This window comes from Marmota flaviventris, chromosome 10 (genome assembly GCF_047511675.1).
Source record: "Marmota flaviventris isolate mMarFla1 chromosome 10, mMarFla1.hap1, whole genome shotgun sequence".
Classification (NCBI taxonomy): domain Eukaryota; kingdom Metazoa; phylum Chordata; class Mammalia; order Rodentia; family Sciuridae; genus Marmota; species Marmota flaviventris.
The window spans coordinates 50,035,814-50,063,298 of NC_092507.1; the positions used below are offsets into that span (position 1 = coordinate 50,035,814).

The window sequence follows — 27,485 nt, forward strand, 5'->3', positions numbered from 1 at the left end:
TCTCGCTCTGGACCAGGGGCTGAGCTCTAAACCACTTGGCAGTGCCACTTGTCAGCCAGACACACAAGAATAGCAACACAGTTACACTGGCACTCAACTTTGTGATTTTCATTTTCCTTTGTCTTCATCTTGATCTCTTAATGTAGGAGACTGGCATATAAACTGGTAAAGAGTCTGAAGTTTGCCTATCAGACTTTTTACACTGAGAATTAAAGCTATGTATAGATCTCAAACAGGTGTTTCATAAAATAAAGGAAACTGTTTCAAGAAGCAGACCTGTGCCAGATGTTCTCCTAACAGCTATCCCCACTGCACACGTTATTAGCCCTACTTGACTATAAGAACTGACTCTTGAACATAACACGTCCGTTGTGGAGATCCCACAGCTGCTGGGTGGCATGGTTAGGACTAACCCCAGTTCTCTTTGCCTCTCCAGCCCATCTGCTCTCCCATACGTAGTTCATGTAGGCAGCCTTTTGTAAAATAGAAGAAACACCATTGTGTGATCCATTTGTTTAAACAATACATACTAACCAGGTAACTCTTGTGTGTCAGACATGGTGTGTGTGCTGGGGACTCAGCAATGAGCAGCCCTGTCAGAGCTTCTGACAGGGCTTGAAGTGGAGGAGGACTGGAGCTCAACATCAGCCTGATGTCCTTAGAAACTTAGTAGTTACTTCAGAATGCAGGAGAGGGAAGGGAAGGAAGAGACAGTACTGCTTTCTTACCTCTGCCTTTGTATCACTGACCCTGTGTGAGTCCATAATTTTCTGCTTTGATGTAAAGCCAATTTGCCTCTTCTTTTATTCTTGGCCATTCTTCTCCATGCTGTGATAATTTCTAATAGTCAGTAAAGTAATTGAAAAGCAACCAGTTTACAACAAAATAATAAAAACAAAAATAACCCAAGTGAAAAGTGGGTAAAGGTCTGAATAAGCATTTCTCCAAAGATATGCAAGTGGCCAATGAACAGATGAAAAAATGCTCAACAGCTTCACCATTAGAGAAATGCCCATTGGAACTACAATAAGATACCACTTACACCCAGTAGGATGGCTGTAATCAAAAAGACAGATAATAAAAGTTGCTGACAGGATGTGGAGAAATTGGAGCTCTCATACATTGGTGATAGGAATGGAAAGTGGTATCTGTGGTTGGGAAAACTGTTTGTGGTTCTTCAAAATATTAAACATAGTTGCCATATGACCCACTTTCACTCCTAGCTATATACTCAAGAGAAATGAAACATACAAAACTTATACATGAATTTCATAGCCGTATTTTTCATGGCAGCTCCTCAAATAGAAGGAACTCAAATATCCATTATCTGAATAGATAAAATGTGGCATATGCATACAATGTAATATTTAACAATGAAAAAGAAAAAGGTACATGATGCTACAGCCACATAATTGTATAACTCTATTTATATGCAGTGTCTAGAAGAGGCTTATCTATAGGAACAGAGAGTGGATTAGTTGCTGTGTATGACAGGGGACAGAGGAATAGAGTATGGGGTTTCTTTTCAAGGTTATGAAAATATTCTAAACTTAGATTGTGATGATGTTTGCACAACCTTGTGAATATACTGTAGCTAGTCATATTGGATTGCATATTATAGAGCGGTGAATTATATAATGTTAATTATGTCTTGATAAAGATTAAAAAAAAAAAGCTACAACCAGAAGGAAGAGGAAAGAGGGGAATTAAAAAAGTAATCCACAAACTGAATCAGAAATGCTGAAACAACCTTAAAAAAAGTCTCCACCTTCCGGAATATTTTGCAAGTGTTCAATAATCTGTATCTTACTAGAAAAGGTTCAGTGTCTTTGTCCACCAGAATTAAAGGCTATAAGTTCTTTCATTCTGCTGTTATTATACCTGTGTTAGATCCTGGGAAGATGCTACTGAAGGTAAACAAACATAGTCTCTTATGTTGCTTACAGTCTTCACAGAGAGAGATGTTACTCAGACGGTGTCACAAATAGATTGACACTTCAACTTTCATCAAAGCTGAGAACTAGAGATACTTACTGCAGAGGATGTATGATAGGGTTTGATCTTGTCATGGGAGATTCACCCAAGGATAATTGACTTGAGATTTGAAGGAGAGGTTGACAATACAGTCATTCCTCAGTACCTTCAGGGAATTGGTTCGAGGACCCCTTTGAAATACCAAAATCCTTGGATGCTCAAGTCCCTTATATTATAATGGCATACTGTTTGCATATAGCCTGTGTGCATCATCTCATTCTCTCTAAATCATCTGTGGATAATAATACCTAATATAATGTAAGTGCTATGTAAATAGTTGTAATATTGTTTAGGTAATAACAACAAGGAAAAAATCTGTACATATTTAATATGGATATAATTTTATTTTTAATATTTTCATCCATGGTTGGTTGGATCCTTGGAGGCAGAACCTATACACAACAAGGACCCACTGTAATTGAGAATGTGGCCAAAAAGAATCAAAGGAAATTTCTAGGTGCTCTTAGAGACTCAGGGAGTCCATGAACTGTGAGTCCATGGGTGCCAGAACTAGTGAGATGGAAGCCAAATTAGAGGGGTCAGCAGGTGCCAGGTCACATCAAGGAGGAGGCCTCTAGGCTGACAGCAAGGGGAAGCCATATAGGACTGTAGGAGGTGGGGCTTCAGTGAGGTGATCAAACTGCACAGGCCAGAGTGGAAGCCAACAGACTGGATGGGAGTTTATGGCAGAAATGGCAGTCAGACAGTGATGGCAGCAGTATGTATTCTCAGATTTTGTTTTTGCAAAGACCACATACAATAAATATGCTTTCCTCTCCAGCAAGGAAGTGTTTGTGTTTACCAGTTAAGTACCATAAAAGTTGCCTGTAAAAGGATTTGCTTTTCTTGCTTCCAGTGTACAAACCCACTTCTGCATGTGTTTGGTAAACCTGCCTGTGACTGCAGGTTTAGAGCTATTTAAATGGTAATAGTTTCACTCTCTGGGTCTTCAGAATAAGCAGTATCCCAGGGCTTGGCTGGCAGCTCACTATTACCCTGCTAGAAATGGCTCCAACAGATGTGCCCTGCATTCTTTCACCATTTTGTATAACTGCTCAGTAGTAGTACAGTCTGTGGGTCAAGGACAGTTGTCATTACACACCTGGTTCGTATATAGCAGCCTCAATAACATTTCAATTTTCTACAATTTTTCAAAACTGTTTGAATTTTCAAACTGTCGATGGTGTCTGTCTTTACTGTTATCTTTTCATTGCAAAATATAATTCTGACCCTTTGTGTAGGACTAGAAAAATGAACATATTCATGTCAACTCAAGGTAGCATCCAATCTGCAGTTTCTGTGGATATTTTAGAATTACAGGGTAGCAAGATGCTTGGGGAAGCATGAAGTGTTTCTGGAATTAACTTAAGTGGGCTGTGACATGGAAACTCACACCACAGCTGACAGCACATTTCACCATGTCAGCGTCCCCACCAGCTAGAATACCAACATCATAAGAGCATTCTTGACCTTCTCTCTACCTGATGTACTTGATCCACATACAGTTTTCAAATATACTAATGAAAGATCAGGGTTGTACGTTATAAGTAATACTTGGATCTCTAAATGAATTGGCAGTACTTGCCTTCCCAGGTGAAAAAGGCATCAGAAACAACTGATGTCTCTCAGCTCTTTGAGACTTGGATCTGCATCTGCCACTCCTAAGCTCCTACCTGGGAAAGTGGCCTGTGCTGTCTGTCTACATTTTTTTATCCCAAAGTGGAAAAGGATGATGCCCACCTTTATGTTGTGAAGAGTGAGAATGATTTTTATACGTGAAACTCTTAGCACAACACTTTGCATGCAGCAAGACTCCATAAATGACAACTAGCATTATACCAAATGTTGACTATAGAAAATCTAGGTGTGCCAGGGCTCTTGTTATTCAGTACACACCTCTAGGGAGAGGCTGTGATGGGACAAGCTCTACAAATATAAAGATAAATAAGGTACTTTCATGTATAGGAATACACTGTATCCCGTCTAATGCAGAGGTAGTAAACCAGTTGTGAGGACTCAGAATCAGCCCACAGACATGTTTCCCTAAGCCTATACAATATTCTTAAGATGTTTGAGCTAAGTTTATAGAGAGGAGCTTCTACATAAAAATCCTGGTTTCCATTTTCTACTAAAAATGGACCAGCCTTCTAAGCTGCCCCTTCAATTATGTACCACCAGTTTATTTCAGTCCCACTTTTCTGCTATGCTTTTACTGCCCACCCCCAGCCTGCCTTCCCTAACCCCATCTCTGGTAGGTAACCAAGTCTGCATCCCTGGACTGGTACTCAAGACCACCCTGGGTACTCAGGAGCTGGATGGTGGAGGGCCTTGTGGGCCAGGAGAAAGGTCTTTATACCCAGGGGAACCTTTCAGTGGAATTTGATAGGATTTTAATGAGATTGGCTTTCTGAAGGGCTTCTGAGTGCTCTGTGAAGAATCATTTAGAAGATATTAAATCTGAAGTCAAGGAGAAAGTTAAAAGGCTATTAGAACAATCAAAAGGAAAGTTGATAGTGACCCAAACCAGGGATCTAGTAGTGAGGGCAGAGAAATATGGACAGTATTTTCAATATGTACAGGTGTTAGAATTAATAGGAGTTAACAATCATGTGAGTGTCAAAGTTAAAATGGGAGAAGTCAAGAATGATTCTCAGGTACATCAAGGGCAGCTAACTGGCAGGTTAGTTGATACTATTTACTAAGAAAAGAAACAGGAGGAAGAGGATATTTGTGGGGACAGATGATAAATTCACTCTTGACTGTTGTAGATGTCTCTGTAATACAGGGAACAATAACTGAATGCCTTCTTAGTAGGTACCTGTCACTCATCATTCTTTATCTCTTCTGTTTCTGAAAAATACTTTACATATTATCTCATTTATCCTGACAGAAATAATACAGTCCACCATTTCTTAAGCACAGGAACTGAACAGAGTGTTATCTCCATCTCCCGTGAGTAAAAGCTTTCTTATTATCCACCTGCATTTTGCAGATGAGAGACCTAAGCATGCTAGAAGTGAATTTACTTGCCCAAAGGCTAAGAGCCTGTAAATGCCATGATAAAGGACTCAAAGCCTTCAGTGTTGGACTCACTGACTTTCAAAGAATGAAAGGCAGCATAGCCACAATGCTTTACAAAGAGATAGTTGCTATTAACCCATACAGAAGCTGAAGTCCACTGGGGGTCATGGTGCATGCCTATAGTCCCAGTGACGGGAGACTGAGGCAGGAGCATCACAAGTTTGAGGCCAGCCTTAGTGAGACCCTGTCTCAAAATTAAAAAAAAAAAAAAAAAAAAATAGAAGGTCTGGGGGTTGTAGCTCAGTGGTAGTTAAAGCTTAAAGAAGTCAATTTTTCAGAGAGTACATAACCTAACGTAGGAAAACCAGGATATGAACCACTCTCAGACTCCAACAACTAACCTTTTCTTCTGTCCAAATACTACTAAAGTAGTGACCCATGTGTGGCTGTGAGAAGAATGAAAAGTAATAACCGTTCTTTTTTTTTAATATTTATTTCTTAGTTTTCAGTGGACACAACATCTTTGTTTGTATGTGGTGCTGAGGATCGAACCCTGGCCGCACGCATGCCAGACGAGCGCGCTACCGCTTGAGCCACATCCCCAGCCCAGTAACCATTCTTCATAAATCCTTATCTATTCAATTTGAAGGACTTGTTTTTAATTTGTGTCCTACCTAAATTTTTTAGTGTTAAAATGACTCTTCCTACATGGCATTTTTCTAATAATGTATGATGATAGCTTGCACAATTATAGTTAATGTGTTGAATCCTTTGACATCGCTGATATTTAACCATTTTGACTTGCAAAGTGGCAACTTATGAATTATGCTGGAATAATATTAGTTTGCTCCAACTTAATATTTCTTTGGTCTTAGTTACTTGCTCCCCCATAAAGGGAGAGGTAATTCTGCATCTCCAAAGTTTACCCCAAAGGTTTCTGACCTGTGAAATTGCAGTCAGAGAATAATCTACTTTGCTTCATGTTGTGTCCATAGAATTAAGAGTACTTGGAAATGATTCAATGAAAGCAGGCATGAGAGAAGTCAGCAAGAGCAGGCTGTGATTTTAAACCTGGAGGAGTAAGAGGTTGATATTGTCACAATTAAAAAAAAGAAAAAAAGGTAAAACCAGATTTGTGGGAGACCATAACGAGTTCAGTTTGGAATTTTAACTTTTAAGGGAATAATATGGCATGTGATTTTTGATATAGGCTTAATTTATCAATTTTGATTCCCATGTTTAATTTAAAATATTCCTTTTTTGAAAATGCTGGCATTCAAGTTTAAAATGTGTTTCTAATGCTTATAGCTCCTTGTTAGGTTTTACTTCAAGGCTGGAATTCCCAAATGTAATATCCTGTTCATTTTTAAAACAAGGTCCTGAACTGTATATTTAAAATCCATTTTGACCCCCAATTTGCAGTCCATCAAGAACTGCTGGATTTCTGCTTTGGCTATTGGGAGCAGATGTAACTGGGAATCTTATTTTCTGTTTCAACCCACTGTGAAAATGGAATCTATAGCAAGGGTCTGAGAGTTAGTTCCCTGTGAGGGCAGGAAAATGTGCCTGAGTCAGCAGGAGCCTCTCTTTTGTGACAGTATGCAAATTGGCAATGGCAGAGTTCAAGTGCATTCAAATATGTGACATTTTTCACAGCTCATCATTCTTTATCTCTTCTGTTTCTGAAAAACACTTGAGATTTGTGTGTAGGATAAGTTCTGTTTTCCTGGTCATAAAATATTCGGTAGATTCACAGTCAAATTTACTTCCTTCATGAAAATCACAAGAGAAAAGCTTTGGCAGGGGTGTAGCCCAGTGGCAGAGCACAATTTGCACGTGAGGCCCTGAGTCCAGTCCCCAGCACTGAATAAAAAAAGGAAAGAAAAGCTTTTGTTTTTTTTCTTCCATTCTGTTCCCTTCTTTGTGACAAATGAAGATAATTTGGAGATGTGAGGACGACAAGGAAAGTAACCTCATGAACTCAAAGACAGTAGAAATACAGGTGCCCATCTGTAACAGAGTCACACCTCTTACATCTGCTCACCTTTACTCCCACCCCCTTTAACTGGGGCTGTGGAGACTTGTTATTCAACTTGAAATTTAGCTTGCCTGGATGGAATTACTTGCTATCAGATTTTTTTTCTAAATTGGGAAAGTAATCTTATAATCGTAATTCTTAGCACTAAGACTCCAAAGAAGTGAAATGATGTGACACTCAGTGCAGAGCTCATCGTTTCTCACCCCTAGCTGAGGGCCCATCTTCTGAGTCCTAGACCCCATGGAAGCCAGCACTGCTCAGGCACGATCTTATGGCACTCTGTTTTCTGGAGAAGTGAGTTTGTATGGAGGGCCCGTTATGTCCTGGGCATGGTGCTAGCTAGCCACAGTGCCTGTGGAGTGGACAAGACCCAGGTGCTGCCTTCAGAACTACTGAGAATAAAGTAGCCGACTCTCTTGGCATGTACCATGCACTGCAGTGGGCGCCATTCTAATTCATATGTTATAGGAGATTGATCTGCTCCTATCCCTATAGTGTGGATAAGGAAACTGAGGGGCAGAGATATTCAACTATTGAATGTTGCAGCTAGGATTTGCATCCAACTTTAAATAAGTTTTACATACACATACACATATATATTTCGAGGTTGGGTGTGGTACTGAGGATGGGACTTTAAACCACTGAGCTATGTCCCTGCTTTTTTGTTTTTTTATTTTGAAATGGGATTTTGCTAAATTTATGAGGCTGGTCTATAACTTGAAATCCTCCTGCCTCTGCCTCCTAAGGCACTGGGATTACCACCCCACCCAGCTGCTAAATAAGTAATTCTTACCTGGACACAACAGCCTACACCTGTAGTCCTAGGTACCGGGAGACTGGGACAGGAGGGTTACTTGATCCCAGGAATTCCAGGCTAGCCTGGGCAACATAGCAAGACCCCATCTCAAAATAAATAAGTAAATAAATATGTAAGTAAGTAATTCTTGTTGTTAACAAGTATTTTTGAAAGGCAAAGAAAGGTGTTGTGCTAAGGCAATTTCACCTAATCTAGGTGGTTGGATGAGTCAGAATTAGGCTGAGACTGATCCAGGTAAAGGTTATCTTTTTCTAGTCTATTCAAGGGCTACAAAGTGGAAGCCCAAAACTCAACAGCAGACATTTGTGTTTGTTGTTTGTCTAATGGGCATGTTTAAAACTTGTTGAATATGAATTGTTTGGTCTGAGCACTCCCTCACTAGTGTGCTGCTTATACTCATTTCACCTCATTCATTGCCATTTGAATGCATCTGAGTTTGTTGTCCCAAGTCCCTTCTAGGAGAGATGGTCTTCACTCCAATTTAATCAGGAATCTCTTGGCTACAAATGACAGAACTTCAACTTGACCTTATTTAAGCAAAAGGGGAAATTTTTTTCACATTTTTTATTGGTGCATTATAGTTATACAAAATGACTGGATTTGTTGTTACATATTCATATGTGCACACAATATAATAATATAATTTGGTTGAGATCATTCCCTAGTATTTCTTCCTTCCCTTCCCTTTTCCCTGGTCCCATTCCTCTGGTCTACTGATATCCCTTCGATTTTCATAAAATCACCCACTTTTCTTTTCCTGCAAAAAGGGAAATTTGCTGAAAAGCTACAGGTTGCCCTCCTTACACCCCCACACAGGAAGGGCAGGATTGTCCCACTGAGCCTCAGGGACAGTTGGAACTAGAGATCTACAAGGGGGATTCTCTGCTTTTCTGTCGATTCCTTTCTGCTGCAGACATGCTTCTTCAGCATGATGTGACTGTGGCTACCAGAAGCCTGCCCAACGCAAAGAAGCTGAATCTTCCCTTGGGTCCACTTTGGAAAATCTGTAGGATGTTCTTGTTTGGTTCAGATGTCTACCCTTAGACCAATTAGATGATGTGTTTTGATTACCCAGATTTGGGACTGAAGTCAACCAGCTGTAGGCATTGCTGCAGGATACTTCTGTCATTAACATCTATCACATATATTCCCTGTTGCCTTTTATGTCTATCCCTCAGAAATTCAGAAGTGTCTTTCTTTTTTTTTTTTTTGATGATACTAGAAATTGAACCATTGAACTATGTCCTCAGCCCTTTTTATTTTTTATCTTGAGACAGGACCACACTATGTTGCTCAGATGGGCCTTGAACTTGCAATCCTCCTGCCTCAGCCTCCTGAGTTGCTGGGATTGTAGGCATGCCCGGCTCAGACGTGCCTTCTATTGATCAAAATAATTTCCCTGACCCACAAAGCATCATCTTTTAAAAGCTCACAGAACTGTCCTCAGGGTTATAACATAATGCCAAAGAATGTGTCATATCAGTCGGATTCATGAAACAACATGATCTTTCCATATGCTTCCTCAGTCTTCTTATTTAGGGGCTCTCTGTGCAAAGTTAACATCTTGGATTGTCCCCAGCTCAGCTTTTAAGGCACTAGGAGTCCACTGGTGCATAAAATTGAGTACTGACTCAGTAATCTCCCATAGTTGGGAAATTAACATATGGGAGATTAGCAAATTCTAAATAGATATTTAAACACAAAAGAAAGTGACCCAAGTTTCACTGTGGTGGCCATAGTTCCTTCCTTCCCTTCCTTCCTTCCTTCCTTCCTTCCTTCCTTCCTTCCTTCCTTCCTTCCTTCTTTCTTTTATGGTTCCTTATACTTTTTAAATTTTTATTATTTTTTTACTTATATATGACAGCAGAATGCATTACAATTCATATTACACATATAGAGCACCATTTTTCATATCTCTGGTTGTATACAAAGTATATTCACACAAATTCGTGTCTTCATACATGTACTTTGGATACTAATGTCCATCACATTCCACCATCATTTCTAACCCAATGCTTCCTCCCTTCCCCTCCCACCCCTCTGCCCTATCTAGAGTTCGTCTATTCCTCCCATGCTCCTTCTCCCTACCCCACTCCGATGGTTTTGGTTTTTCTTCCCCCATCCCAAGTTCAAAACAGGCAGGCATGACTTGTTCTGACCCAGCATTGAACATAATAATGGAATCGCTGACTAAGAGCCTCCTGTGTTGTTGGAGGTCAGCAGTGCTTTCCCTTCCCCTTGCCATTTGCTCTTGGTTGGGAGCAAGTTGTGTCTGGGTTAACTTCTGGCTTAGCAAATAATTAGCTTCTCTGTGCCTCAGTTGCCTCTACTCTAAAAAGAAATTATAATAGTACGTTATCGTGTACATCAGTAAGTGTGTAATGAGCCTAGCTCAGAAGCAGGGACAGAGTCAGTGCTCAGTAGAAACCAGCTGTCGTTATTATCATCCTCAGTACTACCAGCCCCTTCCCTGGGTTCAGAGGGCTGAAAGTAGTCAGCCTGAGAAATGAGATTGGCCCAGGCATTGTGATAAATAGAAAGATAGTCCATTTTCAGAATATAACATTTAGCCTTAGTTGTATTCAATTTTAGCCATTTTAATTGTAGCCCTTTGTCCACCCCAGTTTTAAAATGAGCTAATCATGTTGATGGTACCCCCAAGCTCCTCTAGTCGGGGCGAAGGGCTGTGCTACATTAGGGATGTAGCCCGCTTGCTAACCAGGTCCCTGTAGCACACCCTTCTGGCAGGAGTAAATGCCTTGCCCACCCGCTTTCAAGTACAATCAGACCTAGGTTTGATTTCCTGCAGCACCTGAGCACCTTGGTTATTTCTAACACCTTTTCAGAAGTTCAGTTCCTCACTTACTCCTTCTACATTTTTTAGGAGACTCTTACTTTTGCTCCCTCTGTTTGATTCACACAAGAAGGGAAAATATCAGTGGTTTCTATTTATAGGGCAATTTGGAGTTTTTACTCTAAAAAAAGCACCTGTTAGCCCTGTCAACCTTTCCATGTTTTTTTTTCCTCTGTTCTTAACCATGATCCTTTATAAAATAGAGGACAGAGAGTTACATTCACTGTTAATACTTTCTTTTCCTGTCTGGTTCAGAGTCTACCTGAGGGAGCAAAGATGTTCATATTGTGCATGGGAGATGTACATAAAAGGAAACAGTACAATATTGCATAAATAATGATAAATGATCATGAAGGGCTACCTCCCAAGGGCTCAGGGAAGAATTATGGGATGTGATGTTCATTTTATGTCATTTTATGTCTTATGATCTATTCAGGAACAAAGTTTAAGGGAGGGAGACATGGATTCCAAGATTTTTGCCCCATAAGAAGGAAATTAAAAGAATTTAGATGAGTGAGAAGAGTCCAGCCCTATAAAATAAGTCAGCTAAGGTAGTCACAACCATCGGGGGGACCTAGGTTTCAGTCTCAGGATTGTGTGCTGGGGTTAAATTTCTCAGGCTGTAAACCAATAGAGAACCAGTGAGGCAGGATGCCTTGTTACCTAATCTCATAAGGAGCAGCTGGGCATAACCCAATTGTTATCTATGTGTTGTTACAAATCTGGCGGGAGCCTATTGAGGAATGGGTGTGTGAATAAGCCCAGAAAAGGAAGTCACGGTAGGGAATGTCAGATAGTTATTCCAACTTTCCCCAAAGGAGAAAGTGTCCCGTCCAAGTCATTGGTTTGTTCTGACCAGTTCACCCTGCATTCAGGAACATAGCTCAATTCCATTTACTATCATAACGAGTATCGTCATCAAATGCTGATATTTGCCAGATGTTGTGCCAAGTGCTTTCATACATTGCTTCATTTAATCCTCTTAGTAGCCCTAAAGTCTGACTACTGTTTTTTTTTTTTTTCCAATTTTGTAAATGAGGAAATTGAGGCTTAAAGAGGTCAAGTAATCTGCTCAGGTGTGCAGAGTCAAGGAATTTCTTTTTATTTCCAGATCAGTTTCCCTTCCCACATTCTGAGTGCTAGACCCCAGCCAGTAGTCTCTCAGATTTTCCAAGCACCAGAGCAGACTAATGCTTTCTCTTGTCCAAATCAGTGTCTCTCAATGTTTCCTGCCTTGCCCCCACCCAATTGCAAAAGTTCATGCCTTAAACTAAATAATCAGATGATACTTTCCCCTATAAATTTGCCTATAATAAAAGGGTAAGATGTGGTGGGAGGCAGACTTTAACATTCTGACCAATTTATAAAGTATCATTTCAGTTAATAAGCTGTCCTTTGGCTATGCATTGGATTCTGACGTGTCTTGGTAATTTTCTTCTCTGTTAAATGGTCACTAACTGCCAAAGTTGGAAAATGCTACTGAGCCTTACTATGTCACTAATTGATCTCATCTTTCATGATTCAGGAAGACCTGTCCCAGATGATTGGTCAAGGTGTGGTGGCAGACCATCAGAAGACACTGGAGTACCCAACTGATGATGTATGTAACTTGTACTTAGGTTTTGCTCTACTGGTGTGGTGTGCAATATAAACTATATTCTAGAAGAAGTGGAGGTGATTACCATAAGATCAAATCCTTTATCACTTAATAAATAAATAAATATAAAATTTCCATTATTCACTATTTGTATGTTTCAGAAACTGTAGGTAACTAGAGCTCAAAAGGAGTATATGATATTTCAAACACTGCCAAAGAAAATCCCTTTGAAAATTCTCTGAGATTCTATGCTAAAAGCCTAAATTAAAAAAAAAAAAAAAAAAAAAAAAAGATGTAGCTAGGCTCAGGAGTTACATAGCTCCATGGTTATATACTTGCCTAGCATGTATAAGGCCCTGGGTTTGATCCCTAGCACCTCAAAAAACCAACCAATCAATAAATGTAAAAAGAACTTTGCAAAATAATCAAATTAAGTTCAATGGAAACTCATAAGCATTTTTTTTTCATTTAAAACCAGATTTTTGTGTTATGTAATGTGTTTACAAATCCTGTTAATGTGTTAGCATTTTATATATTATTGTTCATCTCAAGTCATGTATAAAGCATCTCTAAAATTTCATAACCATTGAATTTTTAAGCTGAGGTAAATCCTAACATTATCTGGTTTTTCTTCTCCATTCTTAAAAATGTGCACTGAGATGTCTAAAGCATTTTCCTCTGGGAAAATAATAAGCCTTTTCTGTGGCTGCAGAAGAGAAATTATCAGAGATCAGTGGGGCAGCATCTGCAGTGAGGCCAGGTTAGCTCATTATAGAGATCTTCCCAACTGTTCAAGCTGCTCCACATGGCATGAGCTTCTTCATGGAAATGGAATTTTCCATCCCTGAAGATTATCAGTGAGAAGCTCCTGATAGCTTATTAGCATGTTAAAAGAGGACCAAAAAAAAAAAAAAAAAAATTAAAAAGAAAGAAAGCATTAATAGGGTTGGGTTATAGCATGTATGTAGACCTGGGTTCCATCTCTACCCAGCTCAGGTCAGGAAGACCTGTCCCTTCAGAAAAAAATAAAAATTAATAGTTATTCTTAATTGGGTTCCTAGGTTATTCCTGGCATAGTAATAGATTTATTTATTTATCCCTAACCTTCATGATAACCTTGCAAAATACAGATGCATCACTCTCAATTTATAGATGAGGAGGTTAAGTGACTTGTCTATGGTCATAAAGTTAGTGGTAGCAAATTTAGCAATTCATGTCTTCTTTTAAGTAGTGATTTTTTTTTTCTTATAATGGGGACCTGAAAAAGTGGAACACTTTTCTTCAAAAAATCCTAATAAGTGTAATTTTGATACAACCACAGAGGTTTTACAACTCCCAGAATTCAGTCTGTGAACCTCTCAGAAGCTCTGAGTTAATCCATGATTCTTCATCGACAGTGGCACACACCTATAATCCTAGCTACTCAGGAGGCTGAAGCAGGAGGATCACACATTCCAGGCCAGCCTTGGAAACTTAGCAAGACCCTGTCCCAAAATCAAAAATAAAAAGAGCTGGTGATATAGCTCAGTGTTAAGAGTGCCCCTGGGTTCAATCTGTAGTGCCAAAAAGGAAAACAACAACAACAAAAAAAAACCATCATTTTTAACTTTAAACAATAAAGTCTCAATTTTTAAAAAGAAAGAAAGGAAGAGGGAGGAACACTTTCCCTGGACTTTGTACCCTTTGCTATTTATTTGGTCTGGAATGGAGGGAAGTTTCTTTTTTAACTTTCTAGGTATTCCTGTTGTGAGACAGGGTTGAGAATCACTGGTTTAATTGGGTTGGATGACATGCAAAATCCACTCCAACTTTATAATCTGTTATAGTGATACACGATAGCAAATCCATTCTCTTCTTCTCCATACTTAGTAGTTTGATTTTGTGCTAATGGGTGAGCCACAGGAGACCAACTTTACCTGTCACCACACCTACCAGCAATTGTTCTGCCTCTGCATCTATGGTTAGATGTTCCATTTGATCTCCATAGACTGTGTCCTTATTTTTATTGTTTTTTGGTTTGGTTTTTTGCAGTGCAGGGGATTAAACCCAGGGCCTTACACAAGCTACACAAGTGCTCTACCACTGAGCTACATCCTTAGCCCCTATTTTCTTATTTTTAAGTTGAATTCAATTCTACCTGTATGTATTTTCAAAAATATTTTTTAGTTGTAGATGGATATAATACCTTTATTTTATTTATATATTTTATGTGGTACTGAATATCAAACCCAGTGCCTCACACGTGCCAGACAGGCACTCTACCACCAAGCCACAACCCCAACCCTTATTGGTCATTTATTAAGCACCAGAGGCTACATGGAACTGGGTTACAGAGAAGAGCTACAACCATTCCCTGCTTTTATAAAAGTCCTGATCTAGTAACTGTTTACTCTATACTTTCCTGTTATAAAATTCATATGGTTTTTTTAGAAAACAACAACAAAACTTGTAGCTTGCCTTTGGGTTTGTTGGGAATGCATGTTCTTTCTTGAGACAATGCAAAGTGAAAGCTGGATGTAAAGTACTATAAGAGTTAAAATACAGACTCAATTGCTGCAAGAAGCTTCTATTTCACAAGGCAATCTGGGTGTAATCAATTTCAGCATGCTGTTGTGTCTCCACAGTGTCATGGAACCTCTTATCTGATAACCATTCTTACTGGATTACCTCCGTCCAATCATAACATCTATTTTCTGGTCTAAGATGGCTGCTGTATTTATTACTGGTACAGCTGCATTTCAGCCAGGCTGGAGGGAAAGGCAGGATCTTTCTCTTTAAGAGAATGACCTGGAAACTACACGCCCACTGACCAGGACTTCTGGGCACACCTGCCTTCAAGAAGGCTGGTAGATGTGATCCTCTATGCAGCTAGCTATCTCAGTTATTTCAGTGCTCAGTTTTCTGGTACTAACCCCTTTGTTGTCTTTTTTCCACTTTTCTCTCTTTAAAATCACTGCTCAGTATATAACTGAGTCTTTAAAATATATGTACAGTCACTAATAAATAATCATGATAGAAAAACTGCAAGGAAAAAAACTAAACCCCCATAGAATTATGGCCTAGCAGCTCTTTGGTAAATGCTTTAAACTTGTAGTGTTCTTCACCTACTGACTTTCAGTCTACCTCTTACTCAAATTAGCTATGTGATTTGAGGGTTGTCACTTGACATTTGTGTCTTGATTTATCAAAACAAAATATTATTGACTAACTCTCAGGGCTGTTCATTGATTGATGGGTTCACAGATATACAAGTGTTTTGAAAACTAGAAGCATGATGCCCTGTGCTAAGAAACAGCCCTTCCATGGCAGAATCTTGAAATGTTATGGTTCTGGAGCAGTTCTTGGTCCTATTTCTAGACTCCAGGATCAGCCTGGTGCTTCACTACATCCACCAGAATCCTCCAGCTGGGGATGGGTTCCCTGACTAACAACAAATCCAGAAGGCAGGTCAGGTCACTGCCTCTTTCTTAACTGCCTGTTAAGCAAGCATGGAGTCCTTTTGTCTTCTCTCAGTGTTTTAATATTCATTGGGGGTATCATCAGCAAAATCCAGAATTACAAGTTAATTTTCCAAAGCTCACACAGAAGTCCCCATAGGTCACTCAATTGCATGTTAACTTCCAACCCTGAGTTTCCCATCTCTTTAGTTTTGATCTTCTGTACCTGTTCATTCATTCATTCACTCATTCATTCATTTATCAAACATTTATTGAGTACCTGCTATTTTCCAGGCACTGGGTATCAAAGGTAAATAAGGGACAGTTCCTTTAGATGAATTAAATGTAATTGATGTACCTGGCATTTAGTAGGCGTTCACTGGATATTTCTTTCCCCTTCATTCCCCTGGTGTTGCTTATTAACCTACCTAATGTATCTTTGACTATTGTTTGTGTATCCTGCAGGGAAAGACAGTGTTGTGTGCTCAGAAAATCTGCAGCATAGATTGTTTTTCACTGAGCTCAGACAGACATGTGGACTTGATATTGTTTTTCTCCAGCCCAGCTTCATATACAGATCACAATGATGAAGTACCTTCAGCTTTCTTCCTTACTTTCTTCCTTCACTAAAGCATCTTACCTATAAAGTTAAACAGGGATGCATGGGGCAAAAATCAACCTAATTACTCTTGCCACCTTCCCCATCCTTAAGTCTCAAAAGACAGTATTGGAATGTACTTTTATTTCGGTATCATGTTACCACTCCTGTCAGTCTTTGATGTTCATCTAATTTTCCTTCCTTTCGTAGGCTGCCAGCCAGATGAAAGAGCAAAAATATTCAACAAAAGCCTCCTTCAGTTCACAAGAGATACCGTTAGCGCCAACTCCATCATATCATTCATCGGATACCGACTTCACCAACTGTGGTATGATTCTTTCCCCTGAGCTGCATTGACTTATGAAATATTAGAGAAGGAAGGGATCATGGTGTCCTAAAAAGAGAACTGGACCAGAGACAGGGAGTTCTGCACCCCTACTCCATTCCTCAGCTTTGGAACTTGGATAGATCACTGTACTTCCTAAACCATTTCTCCATCTGTGCCGTTGGTGTTGCCTACTACTGGTGGAATATAAAAGAACTGGAACAGACAAGGCCCGTAGTAAATGCTATTTGTTTTTCTGTTTGTTGGTTTGTTTTGGCTTTGGTAGTGGTGATCACCCAGAACCTTGTGCATGCAAGGCACATACTGTACCACTGAGTCATCCCCAGCCCAGTAATTGCTATTTGAGTCTGGCCTGATAGATTAATCTCTAGTCACTGCAAAATATTATATTTAGGTCATGATTAATATCTTAAAAAATCATATTGAACCCAAATTTTAGCACTACATGTTGATGTAAGCCATTTGAAGATTTATTTTCAGTGCTTAAAGAAATTGATGTGTACTTTCTTTCTTTAACTTCCTGGCTTGAATTATGCTGACTGAGGGTTGAACACAGAACTTTGAAATGAACAACAGATATTTCCACTTTGATTTTATGCAATATTAATCAGTGAAAAATGGATGCTTTGAAACACCACTCTCACCATTGGCAAAACATAACCCTGTGTTAATTCAGCAGGCCTGATACCTTTTGGTATTATTTGTCTTTAATGTCTATGTGTATGTAGTACTGGAAATTGAACCAAAGGCCCTTGCATATGCTAGAAAGCATTCTATCACTAAAGTACATAATCAATCCTTTTCTTAAAAAAAAAAAAAAAAAAAAAAAAGTTATTTTGAAATAGGACTTTGCTAAGTTGCCCAGTGCTGCCTCAAACTTGCCATTCTCCTGCCTTAGCCTCCTAAGTAGTTGGGATTACAGGTGTGCATCAGCATGTCCAGCTTGTCTTTAGTATATTTTTTTCATAAATATTAACTTTTTTATAAAAAGTTTATCCAGTAGGTTTTATTTTAAAGCACTGTGTTTATAGTAAAATAATTAATGAACATGATCAAGAAACTATGGCCTGTGAGTCAAATGTAGCCTACTACCTCTTCCTGATTAGTTTATGAACTTAAAATGGTTTTTACTTTTTTAAAATAGACATAATACCTTTATTTATTTATTTTTACATATAATTTTTTAGTTGTTGATGGACTTTTATTTTATTTATTTATATGTTGTGCTGAGAATCAAAACCAGTGCCTCACACATGCTAGGCAAGTGCTCTACCACTGAGCTACAACCCCAGCCAGGTTTTCACATTTTTATTTTTTATTTTTCACATTTTTCAAGGTTGGGAAAAAAGCCTGTTTTATGAAAATATGAAATTCATATTTCCATGTTCACTAATAGTTTTATTGAGACTCTCATGTATTTACACAAATGAGTAAACAGCATGCTGCTTTCACACTATAAAGATGGAGTTAAGTAGTTGCAGCTGAGACTGTATGGCCAGCAATCTGCAAAATATGTATACCTGGACTTTGACCAAGAAAAATTGCTGACTCGATGTGTAGACAGTTGAATTTTGGTAATATATATCAGTATCTATACCAAATAAGAGAAATTTATGACTTTACATTTTAATTTATGGGAATTTTATTCATTTCTCACCCACTTTCCAAACATTTATTGAAGAATTGATATGATCCCGATTTGGACCGAATTCTATTAAGAGAAATAAATTCAAAGACTGACTCAGGACTCGCTAGGATGAGGAAGGAGCAGAGGAGGGAAAGAAATGCCATCTCCCATATCTTTATTGTATTCTCTCCTCATTCGGGAGAGTAAGCTGGTCATTTACAAAAGCAATATAAACTTTTAAAAGCGTCCGTGAAATTGTGCCAGTATTGTCCATCATTTTTATTGTAAATTAACAGGAGTGGCAATGTGAACTATATATGCTGCACAAAGATCTAGAAACAGATTAGGTTTACAATTTAATATTCTTCTAATAGGGCACTTTTATTGTTACTGAGGTTGTATCACTAAATTTCTTTTAACTGGGAGACCATTAGATTAATAAATTCCATGTGAACAGTACAGCCAATGTGAAGAACCAAGTAGTTAATATTTTAGCCTCACAGGCCAGATGTTCTCTGTTACAGCTACTCAACTGCCCTCGTAGTGTCACAGCAGTCATAGACTATACATATGTGGGCTAGTAGGCTGTATCCAATACAGGTTTATTTATGGAAACCAAAACTTGGGTTTCATATACCTTTTACATGAATGGAAATATTATTTTTCTTTAATTATTATTATTATTTTTTTTTTTTTTGCATTTTGAAAATGTAAAAACCAGTTTTGGCCAAAGGGCTGTAGTATGCAGTCCCCTGCTTATTATATAATCTAATGAAGCATTGTGGATTTCATCTTGGTTTCTGTGCACTAACTACAGCTCACCAGCAGATGGGGCCCTCTTTTCTCAGCCTTTTAAATTATATCACAATGTAGGAATCAGTCCTCAAGATGATCAGTCTTAGTTATTAACAGAAAAGTTGGCATTGTCTAGAAATTTCTATCTACTAAGAGTCTCTTGAAAATAATGTTTTGAATGTTTAGACTTTGTGTGTGTGTGTGTGTGTGTGTGTGTGAGAGAGAGAGAGAGAGAGAGAGAATGAATGAGAATGAATGAATGAATATGTGTGTGTACTGGGGATTTAACCCAGGGATGCTCTACTACTGAGCTACATCTTTGTTCTTTTTATTTTTTATTTGAGTCAGTGTCTGGTTACGTTGTCCAGGCTAGCCTTGAACCCACGATCCTCCTGTCTCAGTCTGAGGCACTAGGATTACAGGTTTGTGCCACCATGTCTGGAAGAATGTTTTGTTTGTTTGTTTGTTTAATAGACTAGGTTTATTTGTCTGGTAAATGCACATATATAGAAGTGGATCAAGGGGTGTTATTAAACCTCTTTTTTTGCATATAATATATATTTTTTTTAGTTTTTAGAAAAATCCATTCTTAAACAATGATTTTTTTTCTTTATTTCTTTTTGTTTTGTTTTTGGTATTGTGTATTTAACCTGGGGATGCTTAACTATTGAGCCACATGCCCAGCCCTTTTTTTTTCCATTTTGAGATAGGGCCTCACTAAGTTGCTTAAGCCTTGCTAATTTGCTGAGGCTGGCTTCAAACTTGGCAATTTCCCTGCCTCAACCTCCTGAATTGCTGGGATTACAAGTGTGCATACTATACCTGGCACTAACACAATGATTTTTTTTTAAAGTGAAACTTATAGATCAGCAGTAACTCCTTAAAAGACTCTCACTAGGGGCTGGAGTTGTGGCTCAGCAGTAGAGTTCTCACCTAGCATGTTTGAGGTCCTGGGTTCAATCCTTAGCACCACATAAAAGTAAATTAATAAAAAATAGGTATTGTGTTCAACTACAACAAAAAAAATAAAGTATTTTTAAAAATTCTCACTAATGGATCCAGCAAGTATTCTTGAATGTTTTTTATAATAGTTTTTTAAAAATTATTTTTACTAGTATATTTACAGGGTGAGTATCCCTTGCCTAAAATGCTTAGGACTAGAAGTATTTCAGATTTTGGATTTTAGAATATTTGCATATACTTAATGAGATAGCTTGGGATGAGACCCAAGTCTAAACACAAAATTCATTTACATTTCATATCTACCTTATATATGCATTTTAACTGGACTATTACCCATTCTATGAAGAGAGGAATGGAATTTTCTTTTTTCTTTTAATTTATTGGCAGGACTGGGGGTCAACCCATGACCCCATGCATGCGAGATGGAACTTTCCACTTGTGCCAGCATCCTGTCAATGCTCAGAAATTTTTGGGTTTCAGATTTTTGGATTAATGATACTCAACCTGTAATATATTTGAAGATAAATTTTAAGTAATTGTTGGATTCAGTTAAAACATACTTTATTGATTAAATATTTTATATATTATAATCCATATATTGTGTCTAACTGAAAGTATTTAAGCACTTTTAGTGTTTTATAACTCAGGATCTCCTGGCATACTAAACTTTTTTAGTCATTATAACATATGACTTTATGTACCCAATGGCTTAATTATGTTAAATTTTCCCCTGATGGTTCTCATGATGTGTTTTGAGGTTTAAACAACTTTAAGCAGATCTAAGATCCATCTGGGGTCTCTGGTTTGCTTCAAGGGGGCTGGGGATGTAACTCAGTGGTGAAGCGCTGGCCTGGGATTCGTGAGGCCCTGGTGCAAGCCCAGCACCACCAAAAAAAAAAAGTCATAGGAATGTCACATTTCATCCCTGAGTGAATGACCAAGGTTTTTCCTTCATGATTCTTGGCAGGAGAAGAGTGAAATGATAAACACATGCAAACTCTGTGCTCTGCCAGTAATGGAGCATGTAGGCCAGACTGCCTCTCATTATTCTGTCTTTCTTTCCCCCCGCCAGGTAGCTTCCAGGCTCCTCTGTCAGTGGATCCTGCAACGTGTCCCATTGTCCCTGGCCAGGAAATGATTATAGAAATATCCAAGGGACGCTCAGGCCTTGGTCTCAGCATTGTGGGAGGAAGAGATACACCCTTGGTAAGTTTCTATGTAAAATATATCGATTATCCCAGAATTAACTGTTGGGGCTCTTTATGGCCCTGGAACACATCTATGGAAGACTCAGCATTTTAATATTATGGGAAATATCATGTGCTTCCATATAATTGCCAGTTTTCAAGTGTTTCTTTTCTTTTTTTTTTTCCTTTCTTTTTTTTTTTTTTCAGTTGTAGATGGACACAATACTTTTATTTATTTTTATGTGCTGCTGAGGATTAAACCCAAGGCCTCACACATGCTAGACAAGTGCTCTACACTGAGCCACAACTCCAGCCCCTCAAGTTTTTCTGAACATGTAATTTTCACCGGGAGTTTCTCCATCTAGGATTTTGAGGGGTTTTGTAAAGACCAATTAGACCTATAGGAGCACAGCATTTAGAAGTACTAAAACAGTATTTAGAGCAGTGCTTGGCACATGGTAAGTATTCAGTAAATAGGAACTATTATTATCATCCTCCATTACCATTGTTACTTAATGGAATGATAGATAAAAAGTAAACAAGCCAGGTACAGTGGCACATGCTTTAATCCCAGGAACTCAGGAGACTGAGGCAGGAGGATTGTAAGTTCAAGGCCAGACTCAGCAACTTAGCAAAACGCTAAGTAACTGAGTGACACAACGTAGTGGTAAAGCACTTTGGGGTTCAAAAAAAACAATATAAATATCAGAGGCTACAGGTGTAGAGCATTGCAGAGCATTTTCCTAGCATGCACAGGGTCCTAGATTTCATCCCCAATACCAATTAAAAATATATATATATAAATTATTCGAGCCAAAAAAATTAGAGTTCGAATAAACTGATAATTTTTTTTGAAAAACTAGTCTAGATTCTTAGCTTTTCCTAGGATGATTTTTTAATTGTTCAATACCTTTTATATGTCACTATTCAATAATGCATTGAAATATAAAACTTTCTGTGTGTGCTTTTTTTTTTTGCTCAATATGTGATTAATCAGTGCATACATATTAGAATCAAGTAATACATGCATGTTGAACCAAGTTAGATTGGCATAAAAGGCTGTAAAATGAAAAACAAATCTCCCTCCGACTCTTCAGCTCTATTCAGCCTGCTCTTTACCACCCACCCAACCCCCCCAAAATAGGGAATCGCTTTTATCATGAATGTGCATTTAAGTGAATATTTATTTTTAATGTTTATTCCTAAGTTTTAGGTGGACACAATATCTTTACTTTACATTTATGTGGTGCTGAGGATCGAACCCCGTGCCTCGTGCATGCTAGGCGAGTGCTCTACCACTGAGCCACAACTCCAACCCCTTAAATGAATATTTTGATATTTCCTTTGCCCATTTATCTAGTAAGGCATGAAGTATATGGGCCAGGTTTACAGATAAAACAAATACATGATCCATGAACTATTTTTTTTCCATTTTGGGCAGGAGCATAATGTTTCTGTGTTGTACCTTTGGGGAGTGGGGAGATTCTTTTGTTCTTCTGTAATAAATACTAATCACCTAAAGCAACAGAAGAGTCCAAGAACTACAGGTATTGCAGAAACCCACTCTTACTGTCTCTTCCCTGTTCACTGGCCTGATCTAGAGAATCCTGGCATGTGGCCACATACCAGTCATTTAGTCATCTATGCACATAGGGTAATAATGTCAGGTTCATCCTACTATCCTTCTTTCCCCCATACTCCCTTCCCTCCCCTCTACCTAATCTAAAGTAACTTGATTCTTCCCTAGCTCCACCGCCCCCCTGATAATGAATTAGCATCCATATATCAGAGAAAACAGTCGGTCATTGTTTTTAGGGGATTGGCTTATTTCACTTAGTGTGATAGTCCCAAATTCCATCCATTTACCTGAAAATGTCATAATTTCATTCTTTTAAGGCTGAGTAATTTTCCATTGTGTATATACATACCACATTTTCTTTATTCATTCATCTGTTGAAGGACACTTAGGTTGATTCCATAGTTTAATAATTATGAGTTAAGCAGCTATAAACATTGATGTGACTGCATCACTATAGTAGGCTGATTTTCAATCCTTTAGGTATGAACCAAGGAGTGCGATAGCTAGGAACAAATAGTGTTTCCATCCCAAGTTTTCTGAGGAATCTTCATACTGTTTTCCAGAATGGTTGCACCAATTTGCAGTCCTACCAGTACATCCTGGCCAACACTTATTGTTACTTGTTTTCTTGATAATTACCATTCTGACTGAAGTGAGATGAAATCTCAGTGTAGTTTTAATTTGCATTTATCTAATTGCTAGCAATGTTGAACATTTTTTCATATATTTGTTGACTGATTGTATTTCTTCTTTTGTGAATGTCTGTTCAGTTCTTTAGCCCATTTATTGATTGGATTATTTGTTTTTGTGGTGGTGTTTTTTGAGTTCTTTATATATTTTCTCCAATTCTGTAAGCTCTCTGTTCATGTTCTTGATTGTTTCCTTTGTTGTGAAGAAGACTTTTAGTTTGATACCATCCCATTTATTGAATCTTCATTTTACTTCTTTACTTTAGTATTCTTCTTAAGGAATTTGGTTCCTAAGCAGACATGATGGAGAGTTGGGCCTACTTTTTTTTTCTAGTAAGAACAGGGTCTCTGGTCTGATGCTTAGGTCCGTGGTCCACTTTGAGTTGAATTTTGTGCAGGATGTCAGATAAGCATCTGATTTCATTTTGTTACATATGGATTTCCAGTTTTTCTAGTACCATTTGTTAAATAGGCTACTTTTCTCCATTGTGTGTTTATGGTGCCTTTGTCTAATATGAGATAACTGTATTTATGTAGGTTTGTCTCTGTGTCTTCTATTCTGTACCATTGGTCTTCATGTCAGTTTTGGTGCCAATGCCATGCCATTTTTATTACTATAGCTCTGTAATATAACTTAAGGTCTGATATTGTGATGCCTCTGCTTTACTTTTCTCACTGAAGATTACTTTGGCTATTCTGGGTCTCTTATTTTTCCAAATGAATTTCATGACTTGTTTTCTATTTCTATAAAGAATATCATCAGAACCTTAATAGGAATTGCATTAAATCTGCATAGTGCTTGTTAGTGTGGCCATTTTTGACAGTATTCTGCCTATACAAGATCTTTCCATCTTCTATGGTCTTCTTCAGTTTTTTTCTTTAGAGGTCTGTAGTTTTCACTGTAGAGGTCTTTCACCTCTTTTGTTATATTGTTTCCAAATATTCTCTTTTTTTAAGGCTATTGTGTATGGAATAGTTTTCCTACTTTCTCTTTCAGTTGATTCATTACTAGTGTATAGGAATGCAATTGATTTATGGGTAGTTTACCTCTTTTTACTTTGCTAAGTTCATTTATGAGTTCTAAAAGTTTTCTAGTGGAGTTTTTTTTTGGGGGGGGGGTCTTCTAAATATAGAATCATGTCATTGGCAAATAGGGATAGTTTGAGTTCTTCCTTTCCTATTTGTATCCCTTTAATTTCTTTCTTCTAATTGCTCTGACTAGAATTTCAAGGACTATGTTAACTAAAAGTGGTGAAAGAGGTCAACCCTGTCTTGTTCCATTTTTTAGAGGGAAGGCCTTCAGTTTTTCTTCATTTAGAATGATGTAGCTCAGGTATGGTTCTACTATCCATAGTTGTTCTAGTGTTTGAATGTGAAGGGGTTCTATATTTTGTCAAGTGCTTTTTCTGCATCTATTGAGATAATCATGTGATTCTTGTTTTTAAGTTTATTGATATGATGAATTACATTTATTGATTTCCATGTTGAACCAACCTTGCATTCCTGGGAGGAATCCCCCCCCCTTGATCATGGTACACTAGCTTTTTAATGTATTTTTGTAGGTGTTTTGCCAGTATTTTATTAAGAATTTTTACATCTATGTTCATCAGGGATATTGGTCTGAAATTTTCTTTCCTTGATGTGTCTTTGTCTCTGATTTAATTTTTGTAAATATGTCTTCTTATATTGTTTAATGTAGGCACAACTAGATTTGCCATAGGAATCAGAGTTCATTCAGCATGGCTGGTCTGGCTGAATGAGTTGTGGCTTTTGTTTCGGTCTTTGTTGTTGGTACAGTTTTGCTCTTGTGGATTACTCAGATTTGTGGACAAGATGTGCCCATGCTGTTCTTGGGTCTGTAATATCTAATCTGCTTGGACTCCAGGTATCAACCTGTGGACATTCGCTGAGCCATGTCACCTCCTGTAACTTGGGTGTGAAGCCTTTTGTTGAATGCTTCTCTTATCACCATGAGGCAGCCAAAAAGAAAATTCTTTAAAGCATCATGAGGTTCATAATATATAGTTCTGCCTTTTGAGACCATAAATCCCATTGTCCTTGGAAGGATAAGCACCACTTAAAAATGAGGGATGGGACATAGTTTTTATTTCCTAACCTCATGTACCTCGTCAAAACCTATAAGTTAGACTCACAAGAAGATAGATTGGCCTGTCATTTTAAAGAGAGAAAAGCAGGGGGATAGAAGGTACTTTAACAAATAAATCCAGTGTTCCCACAATGAAGATCTTTATTTTTTTCTTTTTCTATTCCCCCTTAAATTTCAGTATGGAACATGCAACCTAATTGACTCTCTGGGTCACATTTTTCAGTCAGGTCTTGGGTTTGCATCCAGCCAGCAAGAAGTTCACAAACAAAAATGAAAGCTTTTGAAAGGGACTTGTACAAAGTGTTGAGGCCCAGCATCAAAAGTACTCTGCACATGAGCTTATGTGATACATGCTCCCTGCAGCTCTGTAGCAGGGAAAAGTACATTCTGAATTTCACCCCACCCTCCCGGTTAGGGTTTCCATGTCCTCTTTGTTGTGTGGCCAGCAGATATCTGGGGCATCTTTAGAGGAATTAAGTCTCTGGGACCTAGTCTTGATACCACATCAGTCATCTCTTCTATAAATAGTTTCTCTCGGGCCAAGACAGATGGCTCCTGAGATCACAGGGGAGATCGCACTCACTGTCCCATTGTGTCTGCAGCTGGGTGTCCAGGCCAGCCTTTTAAGTACCAAGATAATGATGAGGGTGAGCATTTCAGGGTCGTTTACAAGCACACCTGGACCCAGTCCTCAGTGACAGCCTTCCGCCTCAGATGCTTTCATCTAAGATGCCACTCCCAGGTCTGCCTCTGGGGAGCATGGCTCTTCTGCGATAGTGCAATAGGTTGCATATGTTTGTTCAAAGTCTGTCCTTTGCTTAGTGCTGAGGATGCAAAATTGAGTGAGATAACTGTTCTCAAAGAGTGCACACATTCATTCCTGTTTAATTCTACTGCCTTTAATGTTTATGCTCTCTCTCTCTCTCTCTCTCTCTCTCTCTCTCTCTCTCTCTCTCTCTCTCTCTTTTCCCCCCCTCCCTTATGTGATGCTGAAGATTGAACTCAGGGGCACTTTACCACTGAGCTACATTCTTAGCCCTTTTCATTTCAGGGTCTTGCTAAGGTGCTGAGGTTGGCCTCGAACTTGTGATCTTCCTGTCTCAGCCCTGAGTAACTGGTATTACAGGTGTGCAACACTGTGCCCCATTGTTTATGATCTAATATTGGAAATCAACCAGTGAAAAATCATAATAGGGACTATTAAAGTCTCTGGAAAGCATTAAAAAAAGTAGTAAGAACTTTCCAGATTTAATCAATATAGGCTGTTATGTTTTATGTAAACTCAAAAGCCAGAATAAGGCATGCTATAGAGCAGAGGTAATATATTAATTCATATTTTTTGTTTCCTTCCACCCATCATCTGTGCAGCAGTCCATCCTTTCATTCTGTCTTTCCTCACCCTTACCATTTCACTCTCCCCTTGGCTTTGTTTGGGTATTAATTTACATGAAATCCTACATCTCAGAGGACTCAATCTGCCAATGAAAGACCAAGAGCTCTTATCTCTTCTGACATTTGTGCAATATTCTTAAGCCTCTCCCCAGTCCCCCCTGTGTCGCCTTCTCAGAAAGATTTCCTGATGAGGATTTATTACCAGTGTCCTCAGAAGAATTAAGATATAGCCCCCTTGATTCATTGAGGCTATTATGTTACGGACCTTGGGAATTCTAGAGAAGAAAAAGAAAAATGTAGGAAGTAAATCTTTTATCTTGGAATACCCACAGACTTGAACTGTTCTTAGGATTGAACAAAGGAAGTGGAGAAAGAATGAAGATAATATCTCAAGGACCCTCTCC

General features: G+C 38.4%; 1 protein-coding gene across 7 annotated transcripts in view; it reads left to right on the forward strand.

Annotated features, from left to right (window-relative positions):
• Patj (PATJ crumbs cell polarity complex component) overlaps window positions 1-27,485 on the forward strand; it is a 387,785-nt gene that overhangs the window by 275,968 nt on the left and 84,332 nt on the right. For all 7 annotated transcript variants that reach the window (XM_071617901.1, XM_071617905.1, XM_071617899.1 and 4 more), the window contains 3 exons: window positions 12,290-12,364; window positions 16,607-16,724; window positions 21,200-21,333. In XM_071617901.1, the coding sequence (XP_071474002.1) occupies window positions 12,290-12,364; window positions 16,607-16,724; window positions 21,200-21,333 (327 nt within the window). The remainder of the gene's footprint in view (window positions 1-12,289; window positions 12,365-16,606; window positions 16,725-21,199; window positions 21,334-27,485) is intronic.